Source organism: Arabidopsis lyrata (genome assembly GCF_000004255.2).
Source record: "Arabidopsis lyrata subsp. lyrata unplaced genomic scaffold ARALYscaffold_1, whole genome shotgun sequence".
In the NCBI taxonomy this organism is placed as follows: domain Eukaryota; kingdom Viridiplantae; phylum Streptophyta; class Magnoliopsida; order Brassicales; family Brassicaceae; genus Arabidopsis; species Arabidopsis lyrata.
Window position 1 is genome coordinate 22,905,090 of NW_003302555.1, and position 25,308 is coordinate 22,930,397.

General features: G+C 36.9%; 3 protein-coding genes across 5 annotated transcripts; 2 read left to right on the forward strand and 1 right to left on the reverse strand.

Annotated features, from left to right (window-relative positions):
* Positions 1-5,051: 5,051 nt before the first annotated feature.
* On the reverse strand, positions 5,052-7,553 carry LOC9330059. The gene is made up of 6 exons (XM_002893952.2): positions 7,354-7,553; positions 6,940-7,108; positions 6,382-6,801; positions 5,909-6,282; positions 5,727-5,811; positions 5,052-5,651 (listed from the first exon to the last, which is right to left on the reverse strand). The coding sequence occupies exons 1-6, from the start codon at positions 7,551-7,553 to the stop codon at positions 5,052-5,054; spliced, it is 1,848 nt and encodes a 615-aa protein (XP_002893998.2).
* Positions 7,554-12,551: 4,998 nt separating this feature from the next.
* LOC9330060 (DNA replication licensing factor MCM2) lies at positions 12,552-17,027 on the forward strand. Its single transcript, XM_002891257.2, has 16 exons — positions 12,552-13,008; positions 13,123-13,280; positions 13,362-13,551; positions 13,646-13,865; positions 13,955-14,162; positions 14,273-14,407; positions 14,497-14,688; positions 14,775-14,947; positions 15,029-15,217; positions 15,289-15,405; positions 15,492-15,576; positions 15,664-15,807; positions 15,888-16,013; positions 16,110-16,292; positions 16,386-16,547; positions 16,628-17,027. The coding sequence occupies exons 1-16, from the start codon at positions 12,609-12,611 to the stop codon at positions 16,751-16,753; spliced, it is 2,808 nt and encodes a 935-aa protein (XP_002891303.1). The 5' UTR covers positions 12,552-12,608; the 3' UTR covers positions 16,754-17,027.
* Positions 17,028-17,436: 409 nt separating this feature from the next.
* On the forward strand, positions 17,437-25,017 carry LOC9327366 (pre-mRNA-processing protein 40A). 3 transcript variants are annotated; one of them, XM_021013498.1, is made up of 28 exons: positions 17,437-17,578; positions 17,710-17,787; positions 18,246-18,560; positions 18,648-18,833; positions 19,405-19,466; positions 19,712-19,781; positions 20,232-20,284; positions 20,369-20,426; positions 20,505-20,770; positions 20,856-20,925; positions 21,171-21,269; positions 21,375-21,443; positions 21,551-21,628; positions 21,753-21,839; positions 21,931-21,965; positions 22,056-22,161; positions 22,536-22,616; positions 22,704-22,796; positions 22,863-22,916; positions 23,000-23,116; positions 23,194-23,292; positions 23,399-23,446; positions 23,508-23,600; positions 23,751-23,858; positions 23,934-23,998; positions 24,125-24,227; positions 24,311-24,622; positions 24,710-25,017. In XM_021013498.1, the coding sequence occupies exons 2-28, from the start codon at positions 17,752-17,754 to the stop codon at positions 24,845-24,847; spliced, it is 2,901 nt and encodes a 966-aa protein (XP_020869157.1). In that variant the 5' UTR covers positions 17,437-17,578; positions 17,710-17,751; the 3' UTR covers positions 24,848-25,017. The 3 variants fall into 3 exon arrangements, with proteins under 3 accessions (XP_020869157.1, XP_020869158.1, XP_020869156.1); XM_021013499.1 differs by having other exon boundaries at positions 17,446-17,578; positions 17,702-17,787; positions 24,311-24,596; positions 24,710-24,821; XM_021013497.1 differs by having other exon boundaries at positions 17,447-17,578; positions 17,702-17,787.
* Positions 25,018-25,308: the final 291 nt, after the last annotated feature.

Here is a 25,308-nt window from a genome sequence, read left to right on the forward strand (position 1 = left end):
TCCGCCTCAACAGTTCCCACCTACGCGGACGAAGAGAACACTTTCTTTGGCGTAGACTTATCGATGGGGGTATTTGGCAGGGACGCAGCTCCGGTTCTGGAAAACAACATAGATGGAGGTAATGACTTCGTTATATATACGTATGTCCTGCTATTTTAGTGTCGTAATATCCTGCTATCTAAAACTATAGTTATTTATCTAAACGTATATCTCGTTATCATTATTTATATCCGGTTATATACGTACATATCTTGCTATAAATATTAATAACTCCTCGATTTGTAACGTTATAAGATGTTATATATGAATTTTTTTCTCAACTTGATGAAAATTCACATGTGTCTTACCAGGAAACACAGTTGTCGACCAAGCTATAGACGATGCAACGTACGAGGGAGATGACATATTCGTGGGTCGGGGTTATAAAAATAAGGAGGACTTCAAGTTCAAAATGGCCATCCATGCACTTCAAAGGAAGTTCCATTTTCGTCACACCCGGTCAGACAAGAAAGTGGTCCTCCTCAACTGTGTTGCCAACAGCTGCCCCTGGCGGGTGTATGTCGTCCGACTTGAAGACTCGGACAACTACCAAATCCGTAGTGCTTGTCTGGAACACACTTGCAGCATTGAAGCCCGTAGTAACTACCACAAACAAGCTTCCGCCAGAGTTGTAGGTGAGTTCATGAGGCCGCAATACATGGGTGCTGGGACCGGACCAAGACCAGGGGAGGTTCAAAGGATCTGTTTAAATGACCACCGCGTCCCAATCTCATATTGGAAAACTTGTAGAGCTAGGGGGATTGCTATTGACGGGGCAAGAGGTTCAATGGGCAATAGCTACTCTCTTCTACCGGCATACTTGCATGCTCTTAAGGCTGCCAACCCTGGGACATTAACTGCACTGGAAACAACTGTGGATGAGTTGGGAAACCAAAGGTTTAAGTACCTCTTCTTCGCCCTAGCTGCCTCGATAAACGGCCTCAAGTTCATGCGCAAGGTAATAGTCAAAGACACATATACCCTGACATGTTTGTTTATGTCACGTCATAGTGAAGATTATCTGAAGTTTTTTTCTTTGCTTGAAACCATAAAAATGTGTATGACCAGGTTATAGTCATAGACGGTGCGCATCTGAGAGGAAATTACGGTGGTTGCGTGATCACAGCGAGCGCCCAAGATGGAAACTTTCAAATTTTCCCGGTGGCTTTTGGAATCGTCGACAGTGAAAACGATAGGGCTTGGGAGTGGTTCGTGACAATGTTAAGGCAAATATTACCCAATGATCCAACTGTTACTTTCGTCTCAGACAGGCATTCTTCCATCTACTCGTCTCTTAGGAAGGTATACGACATTTCTGGGTATATCATAATATATGGAAAAATAGCAAGCGATAACCCTATATACCTTGCTAACATGGCTATTATCTTTTGTTTATGTCCTAGGTTTTCCCAAATGCAGCACACGCGGCATGCGTAGTCTACTTGCAACGTAATATCTCAAGCATTTTCAAGGCGAAGACTCTTTCTTTCTTGGTGTCGAGGGCCGCACGGGCATACCGTATTACGGATTTCCACCTAGTGTTTGGAGAGATTTGCCGGGTATCCCCTGAATGTGGAGCATATCTCAAGTCAATCGAGTTTGGCCACTGGGCAAGATCCTACTTCGTTGGAGAACGCTATAATGTGATGACAAGTAATGTGGCTGAGTCTCTCAATGCCGTTCTCAAAGAAGCTCGAGAGTTTCCAATTGTCTACATCGTTGAGTTTGTGCGTAAAACTCTCATGACTTGGTTCGCACTACGTCGGGAGACTGCAAAACAGGAGGCTACTATGCTGACACCAAAGGTAAGAGAAATCTTACAAGAAAACTTTGAGAAATCTGGGGGATTCGCTGTGAGGAAGGTTAACACGGGGGAATACGATGTTGTCGGAGGGGCAAAGGGGGGGATACCATGTCCAGCTAGCTATGAGATCATGCACTTGCAGGGAATTCAATTTTCTTAAAATCCCTTGTCCCCATGCCCTTGCTGCTGCTATCGTTGATCAGGTTCCGATATATAGTTATTAATAAATACGTATATCTGGTTATAGGTATTTATATGTCGATATATATACGTATAGCGTGCTATAAGTAGAAATAACTCTTCTATATGTCAGGTTCCGATGCATTCTCTCGTTGATGTACATTATACCTCATGTTATTAGGTGATGGCTTACAAGGATTCCATCAATCCCGTTCCGGCACTCTCTAGTCTTCACGAACTCCCAGAGGATATTGCTTCAATGAACTTGCTGCCACCCCACACGAAGCGCGCACCAGGGAGGCCAAAGAAAAAACGCTTCTTCTCACGCGGAGAGTTTCAGGTAAGAAACACCTCTCTCGCAACATTCAGCTATACAAACATGTATTCGATACATCTCTATATAGCACGGTATATAGTTATGTATCCATCTATATTGTTCTGTAGAAAGGGATGCGAGGACATAATGTTTGCTCAAGATGCAAGACTAAGGGGCACAACAGGGCCACTTGCCGCATGCCCATATAGTAAGTCCCACAAAGACTCAACATATTCAGAAAAATTCATATTGAACACCTTATATCCGGATATGGATGTTGTTACCCCGGTACTTTAGTCACCAAATTTTTTTTTTTCATTATGCAGGAGGCATGTAGATAAAAAACCAAGTCTACCTTGCACATTTTGGCATAGCTCTACACTGCGGGGACTAAAGTACGAATGAAGAACGCGTCTTTTGGGATTATCTGTTCGGATTGTGGTCGAACGACTTTGGTGACTAAAAAAGGATGTAACTGACTCTTGTTTTTTGGGGGTTCGCAACCCCATTCGTACTTGTAATATATTATGACCTACCCCTCTCTTAGCAAGGGAAACAATGTAAAATAACTTTTATAATGACTTGGTTTAGCGGCTATTTACCTGTTAATGTCCCTCTATCATTTTACATATCGAAGCCTTTATGGTTTGTGTCGGGATAACAAAATACATATCCGGCTATCTATTTAGTTATCAATTCGATTTGACCACAAAACAAATATTGGAATGACACAAGTTACAACCGAAATTAAAGCTACCTACCACGTTTCCCGTAATTTCATACCTAACCAATTGCATTACTATCTACCTATTGGAATGACACAAATATAGGAATGACACATGTTAGAACCGAAATTAAAGCTACTTCACACGTTTCCCATCATTTCCTACCTACCCCTTTGCATTACTATCTACCTAACCCATTGCAATATATAAATGGGTCCATTTCGAAGAACTAAACATCCAAATATACCTAAACAAAAAACAAAGATGATGAGGAAATATCTAGACCAACCATCCTTGATGAAGAAAGGTGGAATTCTCCGCAACGAGTTCGAGGTTGCGCTGGCCCAAGGACAACCAGAAGCACACTATTTAGAGGGCCTCCGGATTGCGTGTTGGGAAGCTGATATTAAGGCAGCCCGGGAACACATCTTTAAAGCTCTAAATCACGTTGAGGAATCAACATTCCTTATGGCAGTCTTGTCCATTTGTTCAGGAGAGGAAGAGGTTGCCAATTTATACGCATCAAAACTATACAAAAAAGATTGGGGATCAGTCCTAGCCATGGGCGACTCAATATTTGCGAAAATGAAACAAATGGGAAGCCTCCACCTTAACTCATACGCCAATTCATGGTACACAGAAATACCAGGTTGTTCTGAAATTCACACCATCGAAGCAAGGTGCGAGGAATGCTACTTGTGGCATGATATTAATAAATGTGTGCGAGAGATGCTACTTGTATTTGTTTTCTAAACTTATATGTGCGCTATCTCAACTTGTACGCCGATATATCCTTGTGCCATGATATAAATAAATATGTTTAAAATATTTCAAATATCAAGTGACATTAAAGGGAATAACAAAGACGACGTCGTTTGCAACTTACTCTAAACTCCTAAAAATATCCAATTCGATTCTCAAATCCCTAATCCTAAGAAATCCCCAAATCAAAACGTAAACCCTAAAAATAAATTCTCTGCCGTTCAACTCTAAATCACCCTCTTCTATAGTTATGAGTTGTAATTCTGGGAGTTCGAGTGTTCAAGATCGAGGGTTTCCTACGAACTGTCACTGCGGGCGAGAGCTCGTCATCTATACATCAAGCACGAAGAAGAACCCAGGAAGACCTTTCTTCCGTTGTCCAACCAATCAAGATGTAAGTATAATTGTTATTAAATGTTTGTGTTTGGTCAGAAAATGATTTTCGATGTAATTGCAGGACCATTTGTTTAAATGGGTCGAAGATTGTGTGTACGAGGAGGTTTTAGATGTTATACCGAAGATTTCCATCATTGATAGCGAGGTAAACAATGCTAAATCTGAGGTAGCATTGGAGATTGCAAAGTTAAAGAGTTTGATGAACGAATTGAAGGAAGATGGAATTTTGAGCAAAAAGGAATTTCAGAGATGGAAATTGTTGACCAAATTGTGCTTGGTGAGCCTTTGTATAACAATCATTGTAATTGTTATCTTAATGTTCCGTAAGACCAAAAACCAGAAACTTGTTCTTGGTTACTAGTGTAGTTAGGTAGTTTGGTGTTTTCTCTTTTTTTTTTTTTTTTGTGTTTTGTCTAACTTTGTAATGAACAAAATGAAATGAGATTTTGAAGCAAAGTTGAAAGAGTAAATGCATTGTTCTGTTTTCCAGTCGATATGAACATTTTCTAACTCTAGATACATACGATCATAACTAGAAACAAAGAAAAATCCCGCGTTACAATCTCGCGTATCATGATAAATTATTAAATGAAATGAGAATCTTAAAGCAAATTTCAAAGAGTAATAGAAGAGTTATGTTTTCCAGTTAATATGAACATTTTCCAAATCTAGATACATACGTTCATAACTAGTAACAAATATAAATCCCGCGTTAAACTCTGGCGTACCATGCTAAATTATTAAATAAACCTCAATTATTCAGTAACAAATCCTAAGACAGACAATTAGAATCTCTAATAAAAATAAGGACAAATCCTAAACCAACAATTTACTTCTCAGCATACACATCATACATCTCAATCAGCAATTGCTTCGCTTGAACAGCCAAGTCCTCAGTCCTAACCTCTCTAGCCGCTTGAAGCCAACCTACTGCATGCCTCTGTATGAACAAAACAGACATAAGGCCACTCTCCGAAGGGTTTAGACAAGTCGGAAGAAGTGAGTCTCTGCTTAGGATGAATGGGTCACTGGAGACTGCTTTCATCAGCTGAGGCGATACTTGGCGAACAACGAAAGGGAGCATCTCCAACAAAGGTTCTATTTCTTTCCGGAGACTAGTGTCCCGACGCACCTTCTGGTTGCAATCAAACACATAGAGATATTTCCCCCTGATATCAAGGCACATCCCTACCCAGTGTTGTTTGTCAAAGTTGAATGGGAAGTAGAGTGAATCAAAGTTCAGAGGGAAGCACGACATCAAATCTTGGTCGAATACATACTTCTTCTTAACAGATTTTTCAAATTTGAGTCGATGAGCAAGGACAAGGGAAGCAAATTTTGTCCCCTGAAAAACCACCCTGCGTTCATTTAAGCCAACCTCTAAGTTTGCCCACTTATCACGGAAATACTTGATAAATGCATCCATCATCTACAAACAAGAGAGCACAAGGTTTACACATGATATGAAACAACATTAATTAGAAAACGAAGTTTAGATACTAACCCATGGTCCCATAACAACTTGTAGTCCAACAATCTCCTCCACGTCCTTGGTTACGAGGAATAAGCTCCCCCCAAAAAACAATTTCCTGACAAGGTCCACATCAATATGTTAAGATATTAAAAATAATATCCATCTATGTTTACGAATACCTAGACATAACCAAACATAGATAGACACATTACCCATTATCCGCTAAATACTTCTCAAATTCCAACCACTTCTTATCACTAGCATCCCCTTCCCCTGACACATTTTCCTCTGAACCAACAGAAGCCCAAGTAGGAAAGAGAGCAAGACTTCCACTCTCAGCAGATTCCTTCCCCTGACATTCAGCGTCATCATTCACACTTTTGGCAGCAACATCCTGGTCCTCAAGACCATCCCCACTTTTGGCAGCAACACCCTGGTCCTCAAGACCATCCCCACTTTTGGCAGCATCATCCTGGTCCTTAAGACCATCCCCACTTTTGGCAGCATCATCCTGGTCCTTAAGACCATCCCCACTAAGAACAGCAGGATCCTCCTGCTCAAAATCAGGACCTAAATTCTCAGAGACCTGCTAACAAACAAAACACTATTAACTACCATATCATGGTATGAACAAGAATGCCCCGATACATGTACACATGTGTTGACATTTTAGTGAATAACTAACCTCCGCTCTACCACGGTTCAGAGAATCAAGCACAAATTTAACAGTATCATCCGGATGTAAATCGAGATGTTCCTCAGCATCTCCTTGTTGACTAGCCGTTCTAACATCCTCCCCTTCTTTGCAACCTCTTTCTTCAGTCTCTACATCCTCCATAGTAACAGAAGCCTCTCCTTCTTGAGTACCCATTCTAACATCCTCCCCTCCTTCCTCCCCTCCTTCCTCCCCTCCTTTGCCACCAACCGTTTCAGACTCATCCCCTACTGGGACAGTAGCCGTTTCAGTCTCATCATCATCTCTAATCTGTCTCAACCTTCCATCAACACGCATCCGTTTCCGCTTGGGTAGAACTGCCTTTTTGCCACGGCTAGTGGGTTTGACCTTACCCTTGGAAAAAGGAGCAACAGCTTTAGGAGCAACAATCTTACCACCAACAGGCCCACCTCAACTTTTCCCTTTTAAACGAGACACCAGGCGATCCTCCATGCTACTAACAGCTAAAGAAAATTACGAACTAATTTGCTTTGCTAACCACTCCATTTGGGATTCAAAAAATGGTACAGGCTGGCTACCATCACTACTGCTGCCACAAACAGGAGACTTCTTCCTCTTCCTAGACTTTACAACTTTTTTCCCTTCTGCTTTTTCTTTAGGTTCTATAGGAAGCGCAGACGCAACCACACCACCTCCAAATTCATCACCAGACCATTGGTGGCCTTCTTGAACTAACCTAACCAAATTATCAACTTTCACATCTTCCACCTCGTCAGACCAAGACAAATCGTCTCCAATAACAGCATCATCAAGAGGAATAATAGATTCAACAGAAACCTGCAAACAACCAGTAACATCTATTAACTACTATAGCAGGCTACAAAAAATAATGCCTCGATAAAACTAAACATGTGGTGACATTGAACTGAATAACTAACCTCTGCTTGACTATCTATCACCCAAATTGGCTCCAATTTTAACTTTGCCAATGCCACAGCACCAACCACTACAACTTCTTCTTCGGAATCCTCGCCAACGAAGACAGGAGTATCAACCGGCATGCTCTTCTCAATGTCAGGGACAGCCTCTAAAAGAACTAGTTGCAACGCATGCACAAAACCTTGAACAGCAAAGCTTGTTTGGGCAAGCCCATAAGCTTTCCGAGACTTGATACATGACATAGTCATATCAAACGATATCCTGCCCCAAGGATGATTAAGAAATTAAGAAATTTGTCAACGTCCCTCAACACTTCTACGGTTTCTTCTTGGATCTTCATATTCAAAGATCGAGGGCACAAAACACCATCAATCAGAACCAATAAAGCATATTTCAATCGGGTGTCGGGGTCACGGACACCGCCAGATTTAAGCTGTTTAATTAAAATCTCCGGTGTCACGTCTTCATTCCTCGCGAACAAAGTGAACCAGTAAGGGGCTTCAATTGACTTCTTCTTTATCTTGTTCTTACTCACCTTCTTTTTTCCATCGGCCTTTCCAATTGAAATTGGATCGCACCGTAAACCCGTCACTGATGCAAACTCACTAAGACCAAACCTAATCGGCTTACCCGCGAATACAAACCAAATCTCATGCTTTTTCTGGATTGCTAACTGCCTTGTAAGCAAAAACAAACAGAGTTTGTTGGAAAAAGAAAACTTTTTCCCGATATCGAACAATTTGCCCAGCCGCGAGCCTCTGATCTTCGAAATTTCGTCTGCCTCCCGATGCTCCGATAAATCGTTTAGGTATTGGAGTTGGAAGTACTTGTGAACCCTATCGCCGTCTGGCTCTTCGCCGGACTTAAAGATTCTTTCCGGCAGGTTTTCCATCGAACCTCACTATTCAAATCGCCGGACTTAAAGATTCTCGCCTTCGGTTTCGACATAGGGAGAAGAACGGAGAATTCAAATTTCAACAAAGAGAAAAGCAACGAAATCAATAAATGCAAAAGCGAAACTGTCGCTTTTAACAAATATCAAACGACACATAAGCCGAGGGTTTCGTTTCGCAATTATGTCTGGGTGCAACTGCTAGACTCTACAAGCATAGGGGTATAATGGTCTTTTCATGACAAACCAAAACACACAAATTATTTACGAAAATGCCACTACTCCTTTGACTTAAATACTTTGTGGTCTCAGGGTATCTAGTGTAAATACTCTTTTAAAAATTGTTTTTTATAAGATATGTATGTATAGTTGCCTTATAATGTTTTTCTTAAATTTCTATTTTTATTTCATAAGATACATCTAGTTTCCTTATATTTATCTTCTTTAGATTTTTAGTATTGTTTTAAATAAGATATATACGTATAATTTCTTTATAAATTTTTTTCTAAACAAATATTTTTTTTTGTTTTACATGTTAATAAATTTGACATGTGCGTATAGTTTCCTTATATATTTTTTTTAAATAAATAAAAGGAAATTTTTGTTTAACAAGTGTCAAAATTTGAGATCGATAAATTTGACACGTGGCACGATCCTATGAGTTACTAACTTTGAAAACCATACTTTATATAATAAGATAGACTAGGATTTAACCCGCGGTACACCGCGGGACAAATTGTATTTTATATAATAATTTATAATTTATTGGATTTTATTTTGTATCTAAAATTTTTATCCTGCGCTACATTGCGGATAGATTTTTTAAACTAAAAACTTTAAATTTTAAGTTATATTTGTTTTATTAATATTTCACCCGTTTTATACCGTCCCGTATTAATATCGATCCAAACTCGTCCCACCATATAACCCCGTCCCGTGAAATTAAACAGTATTTTTTTGTTTTTCTTTTTAATAATATTTTGATTTAAAAGATATATATATACATATATATATATATATAACTTTTATAGAGTTCAAATATTATAAACTTTTATAGAACTTAAATATTATAAATACTGTAAACGTTTTATAAAGTTTAAATATTTATAAATATTTATAATATTTAAACTTCTTATAAATTCTTATAAAGTTCAAATATTTAAAATATTTGAAACTTCATAAAAGTTTTAGTTTTATAAATATTTAAAATTTTTATAAAGTTTAACTTTATAAAAAGTTTAAATAATTATTAATATTTACTTTTTAATAAAGTTTAAATATTTATAATATTTTGAAACTTTTTAAAAATTTCAATTCTATGAAATAAAGAACCGGAGTAAACCGGATAACACTTTTAATTTTGGACGCTTGATAAATCAAGCTTCGTGCTCATTTGTATTTAGAATTATTTTGGCATTTTTTATAGTATGACTCTGAACCATTGCCCAATTTTTTAAACAATGTAGGACATTGTACACCTATTTTTCTTCATCGATTGAGTAATATAAGTGCGTTTTTAAAAATTTGAATCACATTATATGCAGAAAAAATCTGTTAGTTTATTAATTATATGTATTTTATATAAATTAAAAATAAATTAAATATAAGATCATAGAAAAGTAATGAATTATCATATATTAATGTTAAAATTAGGTAGAGAGGTTTTAAAAAATTAGCAATTAATCGAATGTATAAACAGAATCAATTTGTTACCATATTTGGAAGCCACAGTTTCTAAAAGATTTTTTCGAAAATAATTTGTAATATTGATTAATAGATAAATATTTATGACAATGGCATTATCTTGTATATAAATATCAACTTCAGGATTTATTTCATATTTGTACTTTTTTTTTAACGTCTGGATTTATTATTTATTGCAAATTATTAGAACTGTTACATAGGCGATTCTACAACGGACAATTCCTTCCGACCCTTATTAGATTCACGACAGACGACACCTTCTTCACCTTCTTCTTTATACTCACCTCCTTCACCTCCTTCTTTATGCTCTTGATGGACACTTCTCTCTGCGTAATAAATCGTAGTATCTGGGACTCGAACCCTAGACCTCTGGGTGTAGAAGCATTAATTAACCTGTGTTCAACCAATGGGCCAAGGGGGCTTCCACATTTCATATTTGTACTTAAAAAATGTATATATAGATAGATTTTTAAACAGAAAATTTAAACTTTTTATTGAAAAGCTTGTTTATGCATACGGACTTCGAGCCCATTTTAACATCACTATAAACGCTATTCAACCAATAAAAAACTGTAATATACAAATAATTATAAAACATAATTAAGAAATTAATTTTCCATCTATACTATTAATTGGGAATCACTACATATTAAATAACCTTATGAAAGGTAAAATATTACATAAGATACCATTAGTTTTTAGTGTTTTTAAATATATTTAAATAAAAATCATAAAATTCTATTAAGTAATTATTAGTTTCCAAAAAATTAAACTCACTTTCTCTTTCTTATTAATTATGGACGAAAATTTGAAATTAATTTCTAAAAAAGTTTAACCAATGAGAATTAAAAAAACTAAGATTTGCTATCCTACTAAAATTTTATTTAAACCAACCCAAATAGACTATTCTATATCAAAAATAAAAACAAAAATAATATCATTTTAATTCAAAATTAAAAATACTATCGTTTAAAAAGTTTTATCAATGGAGAATTTTAAGATTGAATTTGAAATTTCGTATGAAATTAAATACATATATTTTTAAGATTCAATTTTGTTATAATATTTTCAAATTTTTTAAAATATAAAACGAAATTTTATTTCACAAGTTCTAAAAACGAGATTAGATATTAACAAATATCTATATTTACTATGAAATAAACTCAAATAATAATAAATTTTAATATAATTATCATTATGGCCTTCGATTATAGTAAATTTCTGAAAGATCTAAACAATAAATTGTACATATTAATTTCGAAATATTTTGTGTTTTATTTTTATTTCACGTATACGAGACGGGTTATGGGACAAAGAATTTATAACAGATACAGGACGGAATGGGTTTCCCGTTCCAAAGTAGTTATGCCTAGCTAATATACATGAAATAACCCAAACTAAAACCGAATCCATATCTTATTTAATATCCGTAATCAAACTATTAGAAATGTTTTGATTAGTTTAGAAAATAAAAGCGTAACATCACTTAACTTTTGTAATTAAATTATATCTTAAATATAATTTTGCACGTATGTGTGGATCCGGATTTTAAAATATAACTATGCACTAGCGCAACTCAATTTCATTCATTACTCTAACTTTCTGATATCTGTACTATTACGAAGTTCACTAACACAACAAAATATTATATATTTTTCAAATCTATGAAACAATTTCTATACAAATATCTATGCACGTACGTGCGGATTAAGATCTAATACACTACAATATATATCATAAAAACAAAAAAATAATCTATATTAAATTAAAATTTGTTAGAAATTTTTTAAACATATGAAACCCCGCACGTACGTGCGGGTCAAGATCTAGTTTCACTTTAAATCAAACATATTTTTGTTTGGCTCTATTAACGAAAGGAAATCTAATTAATCCCGCTTTAACTATTACACCATTATATCGTTTCAAAAAAAAAAAAAAAAGAAGCTACTACACCATTTTGCTCAACATTAAGAAAAGCTAGAGAAAATGGTTAACTTCTAATCAACATAAAGACAAAAGCTCAGAGATCATAACCGCTAACATAATGCTCAGAGATCATAAGCGCTAACATAATCTAAGGTTCATTACAACTGCACAATAATGGTTGGTGGTGTTCTAAAGAAGATCTAAAGAAAATAATACTAAAACTCAGAACTAGGTGACAAAATGGATGTGAAGAGAGTGAATTTCAAATGAATAAGTAAAAATATCTAATCTCACTCTAGTCTTAAAAAAAAAAAAATCAAATCTAACTCAAGTTATATATATACTTTATTATTATTTTGCTTCTATATTCAATAAGTCTGGAAAAGACAAACACAAAAACTATTTTCCTTCGGTTAGTCAGATTTTATTAATTTAGCATTACATATTGCCAAAAAAAAATTACTTTTACATCCTATAGAAATGTCAAACTAAAATAAAATTTCATAACTATCAGACATAGTATATTTTTTTTTTTGGGTTAAACATGAACAAAATTTGATATGTGTATGGGCCATAAAGCTATTATAAATAAAAAAGATAATTGCTTAGATTTAAACACTTGGGCCGAATTAATAAAAGCCCATACGATGCATATGCCAAATTGGCGCCAATATTTCCCGCCTAATCGACGAGAAAACCCAATAAACGAGTTTATTGTGCCCTGATTCCGTCGCCGGAAACAACAATACAGAGAGAGAGAGAGAGAGATAGAGAAATGGCGGGAGAAAATTCCGATAACGAGCCATCGTCACCAGCTTCACCTTCTTCCGCTGGATTCAACACAGATCAGTTACCAATCAGTACAAGCCAAAACTCCGAGAATTTCTCCGATGAAGAAGCCGCCGTAGATACCCAAATCATTAGAGATGAGCCTGAGGAAGCGGAGGAAGAAGAAGAAGAAGACGGAGAAGATCTCTTCCCCGAGAATTACATGGACGATTATCGGAAGATGGATGAGAATGATCAGTATGAGTCTAATGGATTAGATGATTCCGTTGATGATGAAAGAGATTTAGGTCAGGTTATGCTTGACCGTCGTGCTGCTGAGGCTGTACTCGATGCTCGAGAGACTCGAGCCGCGAATCGCAAGCTTCCTCATCTTCTTCATGATAACGGTAATTATTAAACCCCTAATTGGAATTTGATGAAATTGGAAACCCTAAATGTTCACTGATTTTGACGAATTTAGATTTAGGTATGTAATTTGAGTAGGGTTGTTTTGTGTACAGATTCAGATGATTGGAACTATAGACCTTCGAAGAGGTCTCGAACTACGGTTCCACCGAGAGGTAATGGTGGTGATCCTGATGGTAATCCTCCAAGTTCTCCAGGAGGGTCACAGCCAGATATCTCTATGACTGATCAAACTGATGATTATCAAGATGAGGTATGAATGTGGATCTTTTTACTTCATGGTGCTAGGTGTATCCGTACTAGTGTCTAATGGTTGGTGAATTTCTTAATATAGGATGATAATGAAGATGAAGCAGAGTTTGAGATGTATAGGATTCAAGGAACTTTGAGGGAATGGGTTATGAGAGATGAAGTGAGACGATTTATCGCGAAGAAGTTCAAAGACTTTTTGCTTACATATGTGAAACCGAAGAATGAGAATGGAGATATTGAATATGTTCGTTTAATAAACGAAATGGTTTCAGGTACTGTTTGCGCTATAAGTTCTTTACTTGTAAATTTGCAATTGTTAGCTCTCTGAACTGTTTTATATTTCATCGGTGTATGGCTTATTTGCAGCTAATAAGTGCAGTCTAGAGATTGATTATAAAGAATTCATACACGTCCACCCGAATATTGCAATTTGGCTTGCGGATGCTCCACAACCTGTTCTTGAAGTCATGGAGGAAGTTAGTGAAAAGGTCATCTTTGATCTGCATCCAAACTACAAGAATATTCACACGAAGATATATGTTCGTGTTACCAATCTACCAGTTAATGATCAGATTCGGAACATAAGGTAATAATTTGGCTGAATTCATGGATAGTGACTGACTTTGTATTCCTTTTCAAGATTTCAACCTAACCTTATTGTTTCTAACTTATCAGGCAGATTCATCTTAACACCATGATCCGTATTGGTGGAGTTGTCACTAGGCGTTCTGGGGTCTTTCCTCAGCTGCAGCAAGTGAAATATGATTGTAACAAGTGTGGAGCAATTTTGGGGCCTTTCTTCCAAAATTCTTATTCAGAAGTCAAGGTCGGTTCTTGTTCTGAGTGCCAGTCGAAAGGACCGTTTACTGTTAATGTCGAACAGGTAAGATTCTATGTTGTCTCTATCATTTTCTTTTTTAAGTGAATGGACTTCAAATTTAAGCTATAGATCGAAATGAGAAACTGATTACACTGTTAAATACTATCTTTCAGACAATATACAGGAACTATCAGAAGCTTACAATCCAAGAGAGTCCAGGAACAGTGCCTGCTGGACGACTTCCAAGACACAAGGAAGTTATCCTGTTGAATGACCTTATTGATTGCGCTCGTCCTGGAGAAGAAATTGTAGGTTCATCATACATTAATCTTGTATAATACTTGCACATCTATATACGCTAGATGACTGATTTTATCTTGGATGGGATGTCTTGCAGGAGGTGACTGGCATATATACCAACAATTTTGATTTATCTTTGAACACAAAGAATGGGTTTCCTGTCTTTGCCACTGTGGTGGAAGCTAACTATGTTACAAAGAAGCAAGACCTCTTCTCTGCATACAAGCTAACCCAGGAAGACAAGACACAAATCGAAGAGCTATCCAAGGACCCACGTATAGTTGAACGTGTAAGTTGGATATAAATCCTCCTCATAAATCCTTTGAATTGCTTCAAAGTTCATCCCTGTTAACATTATTTCAATTTCTCTTTCAGATCATTAAGTCGATTGCTCCATCAATATATGGCCATGAAGATATCAAAACAGCTCTTGCTCTTGCTATGTTTGGAGGTCAAGAGAAAAACATTAAAGGGAAACACAGATTGCGTGGAGATATTAATGTACTTCTACTAGGTGATCCAGGAACAGCAAAATCACAATTTCTGAAGTAAGAAAACTATCTTGGCCAGCTGAGTTCATTAATTCCTGTGGTGAATATTTTCATTAACTGCATAAAAGTTTCTTCTAGGTATGTTGAAAAAACTGGTCAAAGAGCTGTGTACACGACTGGAAAGGGAGCTTCTGCTGTTGGTCTAACTGCAGCAGTACACAAGGATCCAGTTACAAGGGAGTGGACGCTTGAAGGAGGGGCTCTTGTACTTGCTGACCGAGGAATTTGTCTTATCGATGAGTTTGACAAGATGAACGACCAGGACAGGTAACAAAATGTAACTAATGATAATCAACTATCTGGAAATAATGGTGCTGACAATAAAGTTTTGTAACCAGGGTGAGTATCCACGAAGCCATGGAACAGCAGAGTATTAGTATATCCAAGGCTGGGATAGTCACTTCTCTTCAAGCTCGTTGCTCTGTTATTGCCGCAGCTAATCCAGTTGGTGGAAGGTACATGAGTAACTAAGGCCCCAATCCACTGACCTATAATCTGTAATTTTGATCTTGCTAATATGTTTGTGCCATTGCAATTTCAGATATGATTCATCAAAATCATTTGCACAAAATGTTGAGTTGACAGATCCGATCCTTTCTCGTTTTGATATTTTGTGTGTTGTCAAGGTATTTTTCTAAACCTATTCTGCCCGTTCTCGCGATCGTATCACTGATTTGTTATTGACATGACTTAAACCAATTATATGGCTGCAGGATGTGGTTGATCCTGTTACAGATGAAATGCTTGCTGAATTTGTTGTCAATAGTCATTTCAAATCACAACCCAAAGGTGGTAAGATGGATGATAGCGAGCCTGAAGATGGCATTCAGGGATCTAGCGGTTCTACTGATCCCGAGGTTTGTGATTTTCTAGTGTAGCTGCTGCTTTGAAGTTTCCATGTTTTCATATCGTCATCGAAATGTTATTCTATATACAGGTTCTTCCCCAGAATCTGCTGAAGAAATACTTAACATACTCGAAGTTGTATGTATTCCCAAAACTGGGTGAACTAGATGCTAAGAAGTTAGAGACTGTTTATGCTAATCTTAGGCGAGAATCAATGGTAGGTTTCAGTTCTTGATTTTTATTGTACTGCTGGGTTATTGTCTTTCTCAATTACTATATTACAATATCTTGACCTGGTTAATCCATTGTTCAGAACGGACAAGGAGTTTCTATCGCGACAAGACACCTCGAGTCCATGATCCGAATGTCTGAAGCACATGCTAGGATGCACCTGAGGCAGTATGTCACAGAAGAGGATGTTAATATGGCCATTCGAGTCCTGCTTGACTCTTTCATATCAACCCAGAAATTTGGAGTCCAGAGAACTCTAAGAGAGGTATAAAAGAACTTTCCATTCAGTTGTTCGGTGAGCTTGTATCTATGGAATTCTGATGTCTGAATTGATGAAAACTTGGTTATTCCTGTGCAGAGTTTCAAACGATACATTACCTATAAGAAGGACTTCAACTCATTGCTGCTCGTTCTTCTCAAAGAGCTCGTTAAGAATGCCTTGAAGTTTGAAGAAATCATTTCGGGATCAAACTCAGGACTACCTACGATCGAGGTTAAGATAGAGGAACTGCAGACAAAGGTAAGTTGTTATATGGTTAGGCTAAAGTTAGAAGTATGCTTCTTTATTCTTTTTCATAACTCTTATGTCTACATATGCAGGCCAAGGAATACGACATTGCAGATCTACGGCCATTCTTTTCAAGCACAGATTTTTCCAAAGCACATTTCGAGTTGGACCATGTTCGAGGAATGATCAGGTGTCCAAAAAGGCTGATCACTTGGTAAACAAGAAGGCGTGCTTGAAAGTCACTATCAACTTAGGTTTATTTATTATCGCATGAAAAAATGTTGGATATTTAGGAAGATAGTTTCGTTTCGTATTAAGATTGTGAGTTGCTCAAAGATTTGCTGTTCTTATGATATTTACGCAACTTTCCTTTTCATCAAAACTTTGAGCCTTGAATCTGAGGAGAACGCAGGTGACGAATTTGTCAACCTTGAGTTACTTGCTGCTCAAAGAAATTTAGGATACTAAGTTAGTAAATTTTATTTTCGAAAATAACTGGCATATGTTTTACTTGTGTTAATGTGAAATTGACAAGTTCTTGTATAAATGGTTTTGTTAAGAATCTCAGAGTTCATAATTAGATCTGATTGGAAAGCCATATTTGAAGAAGCCAAGTTTCAATGGATGGATACTAAGGAAAGCAAGTAGAGTTGCAAATCAATTAGCAAGAGCTTTCACATTTCAAGATAATGAAAATACTATTTGTTTTATCATTTTTATTGTTGATCTGGCTTTATTCATGACCATTGTACCAAGTAGTAACATTTGAAAGTTGATGACCCAAAAAAAAATGGGCAATTTGGATACATCAGAACTACATGCCGTTTTTATTTTGACAATGTGAACTTCTTGTTGTTTTAAAAGCCAAGACACATCTGTCGACTGACTCGTCACTCGTGTGTTCGTCGAGAATTATTTGTTTTTGCAATTCGTCGGAGTTTGGGTCGTTAAGTTTTCGATTAGGGTTCATAAACTTAGTAAAACCTCCATCTGGTGAGACTTCGTCGTCGTCCTCGATTCTCTCTGATTCCTCATCGGAACTGGTTTGTGCTTTCGTCTTTAGTGCTATACTAGTTAGGTTTTTGCCATTACTATCTCCATCCCTGTTCGCAAACTTTGAATTTTTGTTCTGAAACGAGAATTGAGCTCGACGTTGAAATGTTTAGCTCTTCAGATTAAGCCGCGAATTTGAGAGGAAGCTTTATTTTGTGTGAAGATGGCGAATAATCCTCCGCAGTCTTCTGGTGCCCAGGTTCGATAATGCATAAACTTGCTTTCTTTTAGTTCGTTTCATGCTTCCATGGAATTCGAAGTCACTCAATTGATATGTTCTAGGTAATTCTATTTAGCCAAAGGTTTTAATACTACGCTCTTCAACTTTAACTCGAGACTTAGGCAAGTATAGTTGATCAAGCTCAAACGTATCAGGGTTCTTTGATTTTAGTCTCTTTCATTGTTTAATAGCTTGTAGCTTTTTTAACTCAATTGATATGTTCTCGCGCCTTACTGTTTGAATCGAACATTCAATAGTTGTCGGTTTCTAAGCTATTTGATGTAGTGAAAGGTGAAAGTTTCTATGGGGCTGCTATTTGGTGAAAGTTTTGTTTTAGTGTATGATTTATAGTAATAGTTAGTCAGTCTCTTCCTCTACTTTAGTTTTCCACTAGTTTGTGATCTATCGGATGTGCTTATGAGACCTTTCTCCAGCAGTTTCGGCCGATGGCTCCTGGGCAGCAGGGTCAGCATTTTGTTCCTGCAGCTTCACAACCTTTTCACCCTTATGGACATGTACCTCCAAATGTTCAAAGTCAGCCTCCGCAGTATTCTCAGCCGATACAGCAGCAGCAGCTCTTTCCTGTGAGACCAGGCCAGCCTGTGCATATTACATCATCCTCACAGGCTGTATTAGTTCCGTATATTCAAACGAACAAGATTCTCACTTCTGGATCTACTCAACCACAGCCAAATGCACCTCAAATGACGGGCTTTGCTACATCTGGACCTCCATTTTCTTCTCCATATACTGTGAGGCTTCTGCTTTTCTTATATATTTTTTTTGAATGACCTTTATATATGATTCGTTTTCACTTTGCTGGATTTTTGTTTCTGCAGTTTGTACCATCATCTTATCCTCAGCAACAACCAACATCCTTGGTCCAACCAAATTCTCAGATGCATGTAGCCGGCGTCCCTCCAGCAGCAAACACTTGGCCTGTTCCTGTAAATCAAAGTACCTCACTTGTTTCTTCTGTGCAGCAGACTGGGCAACAAACACCAGTCGCAGTTTCCACAGACCCAGTAAGTGATTACGATTACTGATCACAAATATGTTTTGGTGACTTGTATTGATGCCTATATCTACTATTAATCATGAAACCATCTCTTACTAAAATGCGAATCATATCATGTTGAGTTGTATTATCATATAAATTGTGACAACCCACATATGTCTTCTGTCATGTATAGCATTTCAATCTTTTTCTCTGTATTATTTTGGGATAGTATTTTTATCTGAATCGAGTGTTCCTCAGCTTATTAGCAAAGTTTAGTATATAGACTCCGACTTATTTAGACTTAGTAATATCATGCACTTCCTCTGGATCTTTACTTAGGTCAAACTCTGATTAGGTTTGAAGACTTAAGGTTTTGTTCTTGAGAACCGTAAAACTCTTTGAAGCCTCAAGAAGTCCCTAGCAAACCACAAAGTACTTGATACCTCTACACATCAGAACCTTGTCCTATTTATACTCAATTACTAACTAGCTGATGTGGCATAGTTGATGAACTCTTATCAAACTCATTGTCTAGTCTTTATGTATGCACTCTTATGCAATTGTAGCTAAATGTGCTTGTTGGATTTTGTTAACAGGGAAACTTGACTCCGCAATCTGCATCTGACTGGCAGGAGCATACATCTGTTGATGGGAGAAAGTATGTTACTCAACTAATGTTTCAGATTTAGGCCAAATATCTTCCTACATGTCACTCTCTGTACTGTAGATTTGTGTTCATGCAGTTCCAATTTGAAATTGATTATTTTTAGTTAGAAATTGTTTGTAAGCTTCTCACTTTTTGTACCTTTCATAAGGTCTTCCATGCTTCCTTTTTTTTGTTTTTGTTTTTCCCATGCAGTTGTCTATGAATTGGCTTATCTGATATATACCTATCTTTTCTAGATATTATTATAACAAGCGGACGAAACAATCAAATTGGGAAAAACCTCTTGAACTGATGACACCACTTGAGGTAATACTTACAAAGTAGTCTGTCTTCTAAGATGCTTTTCATTTTACTGGTTGTTTAAGCTTACCAGACTTTTAGTTGGCGTGCCACTTCACTAGTGATGTAAATGGTTGCATGCTTTGTCTGGAAAAACGTTGTTTAATTTGCATTAATTTTCCACTTATTTGGAAACTCCATGGTAACTGTGGAGATATATATATAACGACTGCTACGTGCTCATCTGAAAGCAGCTTTCACTTTATTGAAACAGGCTACCGAAGCTTTTCTGTTTCTCATTTCTTTTTGTGTAAATCTTTAGGTGTCAACTTTGTAGACAGTGTGGGGTTAATTTGCTAATTTATTATGCTCGTTGGATTAAGAATCTCCTGATAATCCTTTTTTGCGTTTTTAGATTAAGATCAAATCTATCGTATCTATGCATGATTTTACAGTTTCTAAAATCTCTTTCTGCAGAGGGCTGATGCATCCACTGTATGGAAGGAATTTACAACACCTGAAGGAAAGAAGTATGCATCTTTAAATTTCATTTAGTCTTTGTATCATACTTATTCTCTATTGTTGCAACTGATTAGTTGTTTTAATTTATGCAGATATTATTATAACAAGGTTACAAAGGAGTCTAAGTGGACAATTCCGGAAGATTTAAAGGTCTACCTATTTATCTCTCTTTCATGCACACTCCCCAATGCAAAGCCTACGTTAAACCTGTGTAGTTGTTGTATGCAGTTAGCTCGGGAACAAGCCCAACTAGCTAGTGAAAAAACGTCCCTTTCAGAAGCTGGATCTACCCCTCTGTCCAACCATGCTGCATCCTCGTCTGATCTAGCAGTTAGCACTGTGACTTCTGTTGTTCCCAGCACATCTTCAGCACTTCCTGGACATTCTTCAAGCCCTATTCAAGCGGGTTTGGCTGTACCTGTCACTCGTCCTCCCTCTGTTGCTCCTGTTACTCCAACATCTGCTGCAACTAGTGATACTGAGGCTTCTGCAATGTACTATTTTTCCTTGGGAAGTTTTGTTTTATGATTATACACTCTATCAAGCCTTTGAATTTAACTCTTGTGCCTATCATAACAGAAAACCCGATAATTTACCTTCTCGGGGGGCAGATGATTCAAATGATGGAGCTACAGCACAAAACAATGAGGCATGATTTTAATTTTCCTTTTTACATTGACTTGCCTAGATTTTAAAATTCTATTCTTATGTATTCCGTTTACCTGCTTTCTACTTAGCTTCATGTAAAAAGAGGTCAATAATAACTTGTACAAGTTATTGGAAGACTTATGTTCAATAATTACTGTACGTGTGATGATGTGGTGGTGTCATGAATATTTATGATCTAGTGTTACACCTTGGTATGCTTTCTAATTATTTTGAATTTTTTGTTAGGCTGAGAATAAGGAAATGTCTGTGAATGGAAAAGCCAATTTGTCACCTGCTGGTGACAAAGCAAATGTCGAGGAACCTATGGTATATGCTACTAAGCAGGTACTTTCTTATCCTAATTTTCTCCTCCTGATATTTCTCATATCTGTAGCATAATGTTTTATTTGCCATCCATCAATTTTTGCACTGTTGGTTATTTTTTTCTAGGAGGCCAAAGCTGCTTTCAAGTCTCTTTTGGAATCTGTAAATGTTCATTCCGACTGGACATGGGAACAGGTAATCTGGACGTATACGCAAGTATTTCTGTAACTGATCAATATGGCCTGCATTTTCTCCCTAACCTTCTACTTGGTTGATTGCTGACCTTATCCATCCCCTGATAGACATTGAAAGAGATTGTTCACGATAAAAGATATGGTGCTTTGAGGACACTCGGTGAGCGGAAACAAGCGTTTAACGAGGTATATAATTTCTTAGTTCCTAGCTATAATGTGCAAATGCGTTTTTATATCCTGTCTATGTAATGTGTCGCAGACTTTCAGTCTTTATTTGTGATGTAATTATCTGATAAAGAAAAAATTTCAGTATCTTGGTCAAAGGAAAAAAGTGGAAGCTGAGGAAAGACGAAGGAGGCAGAAGAAAGCTAGGGAAGAATTTGTCAAGATGCTAGAGGTATGTACCAAAGGAGTCAGAAGTTTAGTGTTTGGTTTGATTAGTGTGACTGATTAGCTGATTATGTTATAATAATATTTCCTGACCTCAGGAGTGTGAAGAACTTTCATCATCCATGAAATGGAGGTGTGTGGCTTTCAGTTAATTACAACATCTTTGGTTCTTGTCTTTATTGTATATGTGACATATGTGCTGTGGAAACTATTCCTTCACCAGCAAAGCAATGAGTTTGTTTGAAAATGATGAGCGCTTTAAAGCTGTTGATCGTCCTAGGGATCGTGAAGATCTTTTTGACAATTACGTTGTGGAACTTGAGAGGAAGGTAAACATCTGGCTTTTTTTGGGGGGCTTTTGTTTTCATTTGTTGATTTAGCTTTTTGATTGTTTGGTGTGATACTTTGCTCTGCTAAGCAAAACAAGGCATGCCTATGAACATGAAGGCGTTGTACGAGGGATTTTTAATTTTTTTGGTTATTACAGTCCAAATAGTTTTCGACCTCAGTATGATCACAAGAGACATGTCATAATTACGGCGAAGCAATTATTTGGGTGGGCCTTTAGATTGTGGCTGAGATAAGAATCTGGTGCACCAGCATGGTGGATTTTAAAGCTTCTATAGAGAATATCGTTTGTTACTTTGTAGAAGAGGGAAATTCATTGTGTTTGAACTGACATGATGAATCCTTTAATCTGCAGGAAAGAGAAAAGGCAGCGGAGGAACATCGGCAGCATATGGCAGAGTATCGGAAGTTTCTTGAAACCTGTGACTATATCAAAGTATATCATTCTTTGTGAAGCTTGTTCCTGCAAACCTTTTTATTTCATAGACCTTGTCATAATACCTTTTATTATATGTATTTGAAGGCTGGTACACAATGGCGCAAAATTCAAGAGAGACTGGAGGATGACGAAAGATGCTCATGTCTCGAAAAGATAGATCGTCTGATTGGTTTTGAGGTAAGTAACTTCGTGGAGTAGTTCAGACTGCCAAATAAAATTTGTTTCTAATATTTGTTATCCTAGGAATACATGCTTGACTTAGAGAAGGAAGAGGAGGAGCAGAAGAGAGTAGAGAAAGTAATGTCAATTTTCATGGTTATAACCTCATATTTGTTCTTATGTAGTCCAATGCTCATGGTTTCATTTTCTTGTGGAGCTAGGAACATGTACGGCGGGCCGAGAGAAAAAACCGTGATGCACTTCGTACACTTTTGGAAGAACATGTCGCTGCTGGCATTCTTACAGCCAAGACGTACTGGTTGGATTATTGCATTGAGGTGTCTGACACTTTAGATCTTTACTGGAAAAATTATATTTTATGTTGGATTCTTTTGCTCAGTTATTTTATGTACAGTTAAAAGACTTGCCCCAATACCAAGCTGTTGCATCTAATACATCTGGCTCAACTCCGAAAGACTTGTTTGAAGATATCACAGAAGAATTAGAGAAACAGGTAATTTGGACTAGATACAGTGTATTTCTCTATTGGTAGACTATTCTAGCTATGCGTGAATCTGATAGTTATGATAATCAAACCTTTTTGGTGTTTTGATTGACAGTACCATGAGGACAAGAGTTACGTAAAGGATGCTATGAAGTCAAGGAAGGCAAGTCAAGGATTTCTACTTATTCATTTTACCAACTTTTATCTAATCGCTTTCTCTACAGATTTCCATGGTCTCCTCGTGGCTATTTGAAGATTTTAAATCTGCTATTTCAGAAGATCTCAGTTCTCAACCGATATCAGATATAAATTTAAAGGTACGGGCTCAGTTGTAAAAAGAACATGTGTCAGTACATAAATTAATCAACAGAAACGGCTATCTAATTTGTGTACATTGGAAGATATATATTAGGTGTAAAGTTCAGTTATATAGGCTCTAATTTATTTATTTTTCCCTTGTTTATCAGCTTATATATGATGACTTGGTTGGGAGAGCGAAGGAAAAAGAAGAAAAAGAGGCTAGAAAGCTTCAGCGTCTGGCTGAAGAATTTACCAATCTGTTGCACACTTTCAAGGTATATCTATCGTACCCATGGTGACTTTCTTTTTGTCTGGATTCGCTGGGATGTTAAAGATATTTTTTGGTTTAGGAAATAACCGCAGCTTCGAATTGGGAAGATAGCAAACAACTATTAGAAGAAAGTCAAGAGTACAGGTAAATAGTTTCTTGCTTTGAATAGGTTGCTTCATGACTTACCAAATAGTCTTGTAAGCCAACACCTTAAGTAAAAAAAAAGATTGTGGTATTACTTTCTTAATGTCCCATTTTGAAAATCCTTAGATCGATTGGAGATGAAAGTGTTAGCCGAGGGTTATTTGAGGAATACATAACGAGTTTACAAGAAAAGGCAAAGGAGAAGGAGCGTAAGCGTGATGAGGAAAAGGTACTGATTCTTCGTGCATGGAATTTATTTTTCTTTTGTGTAAGAACGGATCTCTTAGACTTTATTGTTGTGGACTTTTTCAGGTTAGAAAAGAGAAGGAAAGGGACGAGAAAGAGAAACGGAAAGACAAGGATAAGGAGAGAAGGGAAAAGGAAAGAGAACGTGAAAAAGAGAAGGGAAAAGAGAGGAGTAAACGGGAAGAATCAGATGGTGAGACTGCTATGGATGTGAGCGAAGGTCACAAAGACGAGAAAAGAAAGGGAAAAGATCGAGACAGAAAACATCGGAGACGGCATCACAATTCTGATGAAGATGTCAGTTCTGATAGGGATGACAGAGATGAGTCGAAGAAGTCCTCTCGTAAACATGGTAATGATCGTAAAAAATCAAGAAAGGTTCGACTTCAATTCTGACTTAGCTAAGCTTGAAATTTATTTGGTGGGATAAAGATTTAAAATAAGAGGGATGGTTTTTCTTGGCAGCACGCAAACTCACCTGAATCAGACAGTGAAAACCGGCATAAAAGACAGAAGAAGGAACAGCGGGAAGGTAGTCGTCGAAGTGGTCATGACGAGCTAGAGGATGGAGAAGTTGGGGAGGATGGTGAAATCCGACATTAATCGCTGACAAGTCGTAAAAAGTATTTGTCACATTTTTGCTTCATCTGGAAACCTTTCTACATCTCAATTACTTTCTTGATTCATCTTTTTACACTGTAATGATAATTTTACTTTCTTTTCATTTCTCTGTTAATTGGATATATACCGAAATCTTTAATTCTTACTGTCAACGAGGAAAACCATCCAAAAAAAGTAGACTTGAGAAGCAAAAAAAGGAATAAGAAACAGTAAGATCAAATAAATTATTTATTATGGTGAGTCAATTACGATTGCACGAGTGTTTGGACACAAATATACATAGCTTTGAGTCAGCTTTCATTTGGCACCGGTTCGAGGCAAATTGCATTGACGGTTTGAGGTAAATTGCATTGACGGTCGCAGATGACCAAACCAATTTCATTTTGGTACAGTACTATGGGTCACAATGTTTCTTATCCGTAAGTCTTTGTCTGTCTAGAACT

Bases quoted from the DNA above. Each gene is read 5' to 3' on its own strand.
- LOC9327366 (XM_021013498.1), top strand. From the start codon at position 17,752: ATGGCGAATAATCCTCCGCAGTCTTCTGGTGCCCAG. The intron at 17,788-18,245 runs GTTCGATAATGC...TTTCTCCAGCAG, and splicing joins CGCAGTCTTCTGGTGCCCAG to TTTCGGCCGATGGCTCCTGG. The intron at 20,771-20,855 runs GTACTATTTTTC...CTATCATAACAG, and splicing joins GATACTGAGGCTTCTGCAAT to AAAACCCGATAATTTACCTT.
- LOC9330060 (XM_002891257.2), top strand. From the start codon at position 12,609: ATGGCGGGAGAAAATTCCGATAACGAGCCATCGTCACCAGCTTCACCT. The intron at 13,281-13,361 runs GTATGAATGTGG...TTCTTAATATAG, and splicing joins CTGATGATTATCAAGATGAG to GATGATAATGAAGATGAAGC. The intron at 14,163-14,272 runs GTAAGATTCTAT...ACTATCTTTCAG, and splicing joins TTACTGTTAATGTCGAACAG to ACAATATACAGGAACTATCA.
- LOC9330059 (XM_002893952.2), bottom strand. From the start codon at position 7,553: ATGTCATGTATCAAGTCTCGGAAAGCTTATGGGCTTGCCCAAACAAGC. The intron at 6,283-6,381 runs GTTAGTTATTCA...GTTTGTTAGCAG, and splicing joins TGAACCGTGGTAGAGCGGAG to GTCTCTGAGAATTTAGGTCC. The intron at 5,652-5,726 runs GTTAGTATCTAA...TCTTGTTTGTAG, and splicing joins AAGTTGTTATGGGACCATGG to ATGATGGATGCATTTATCAA.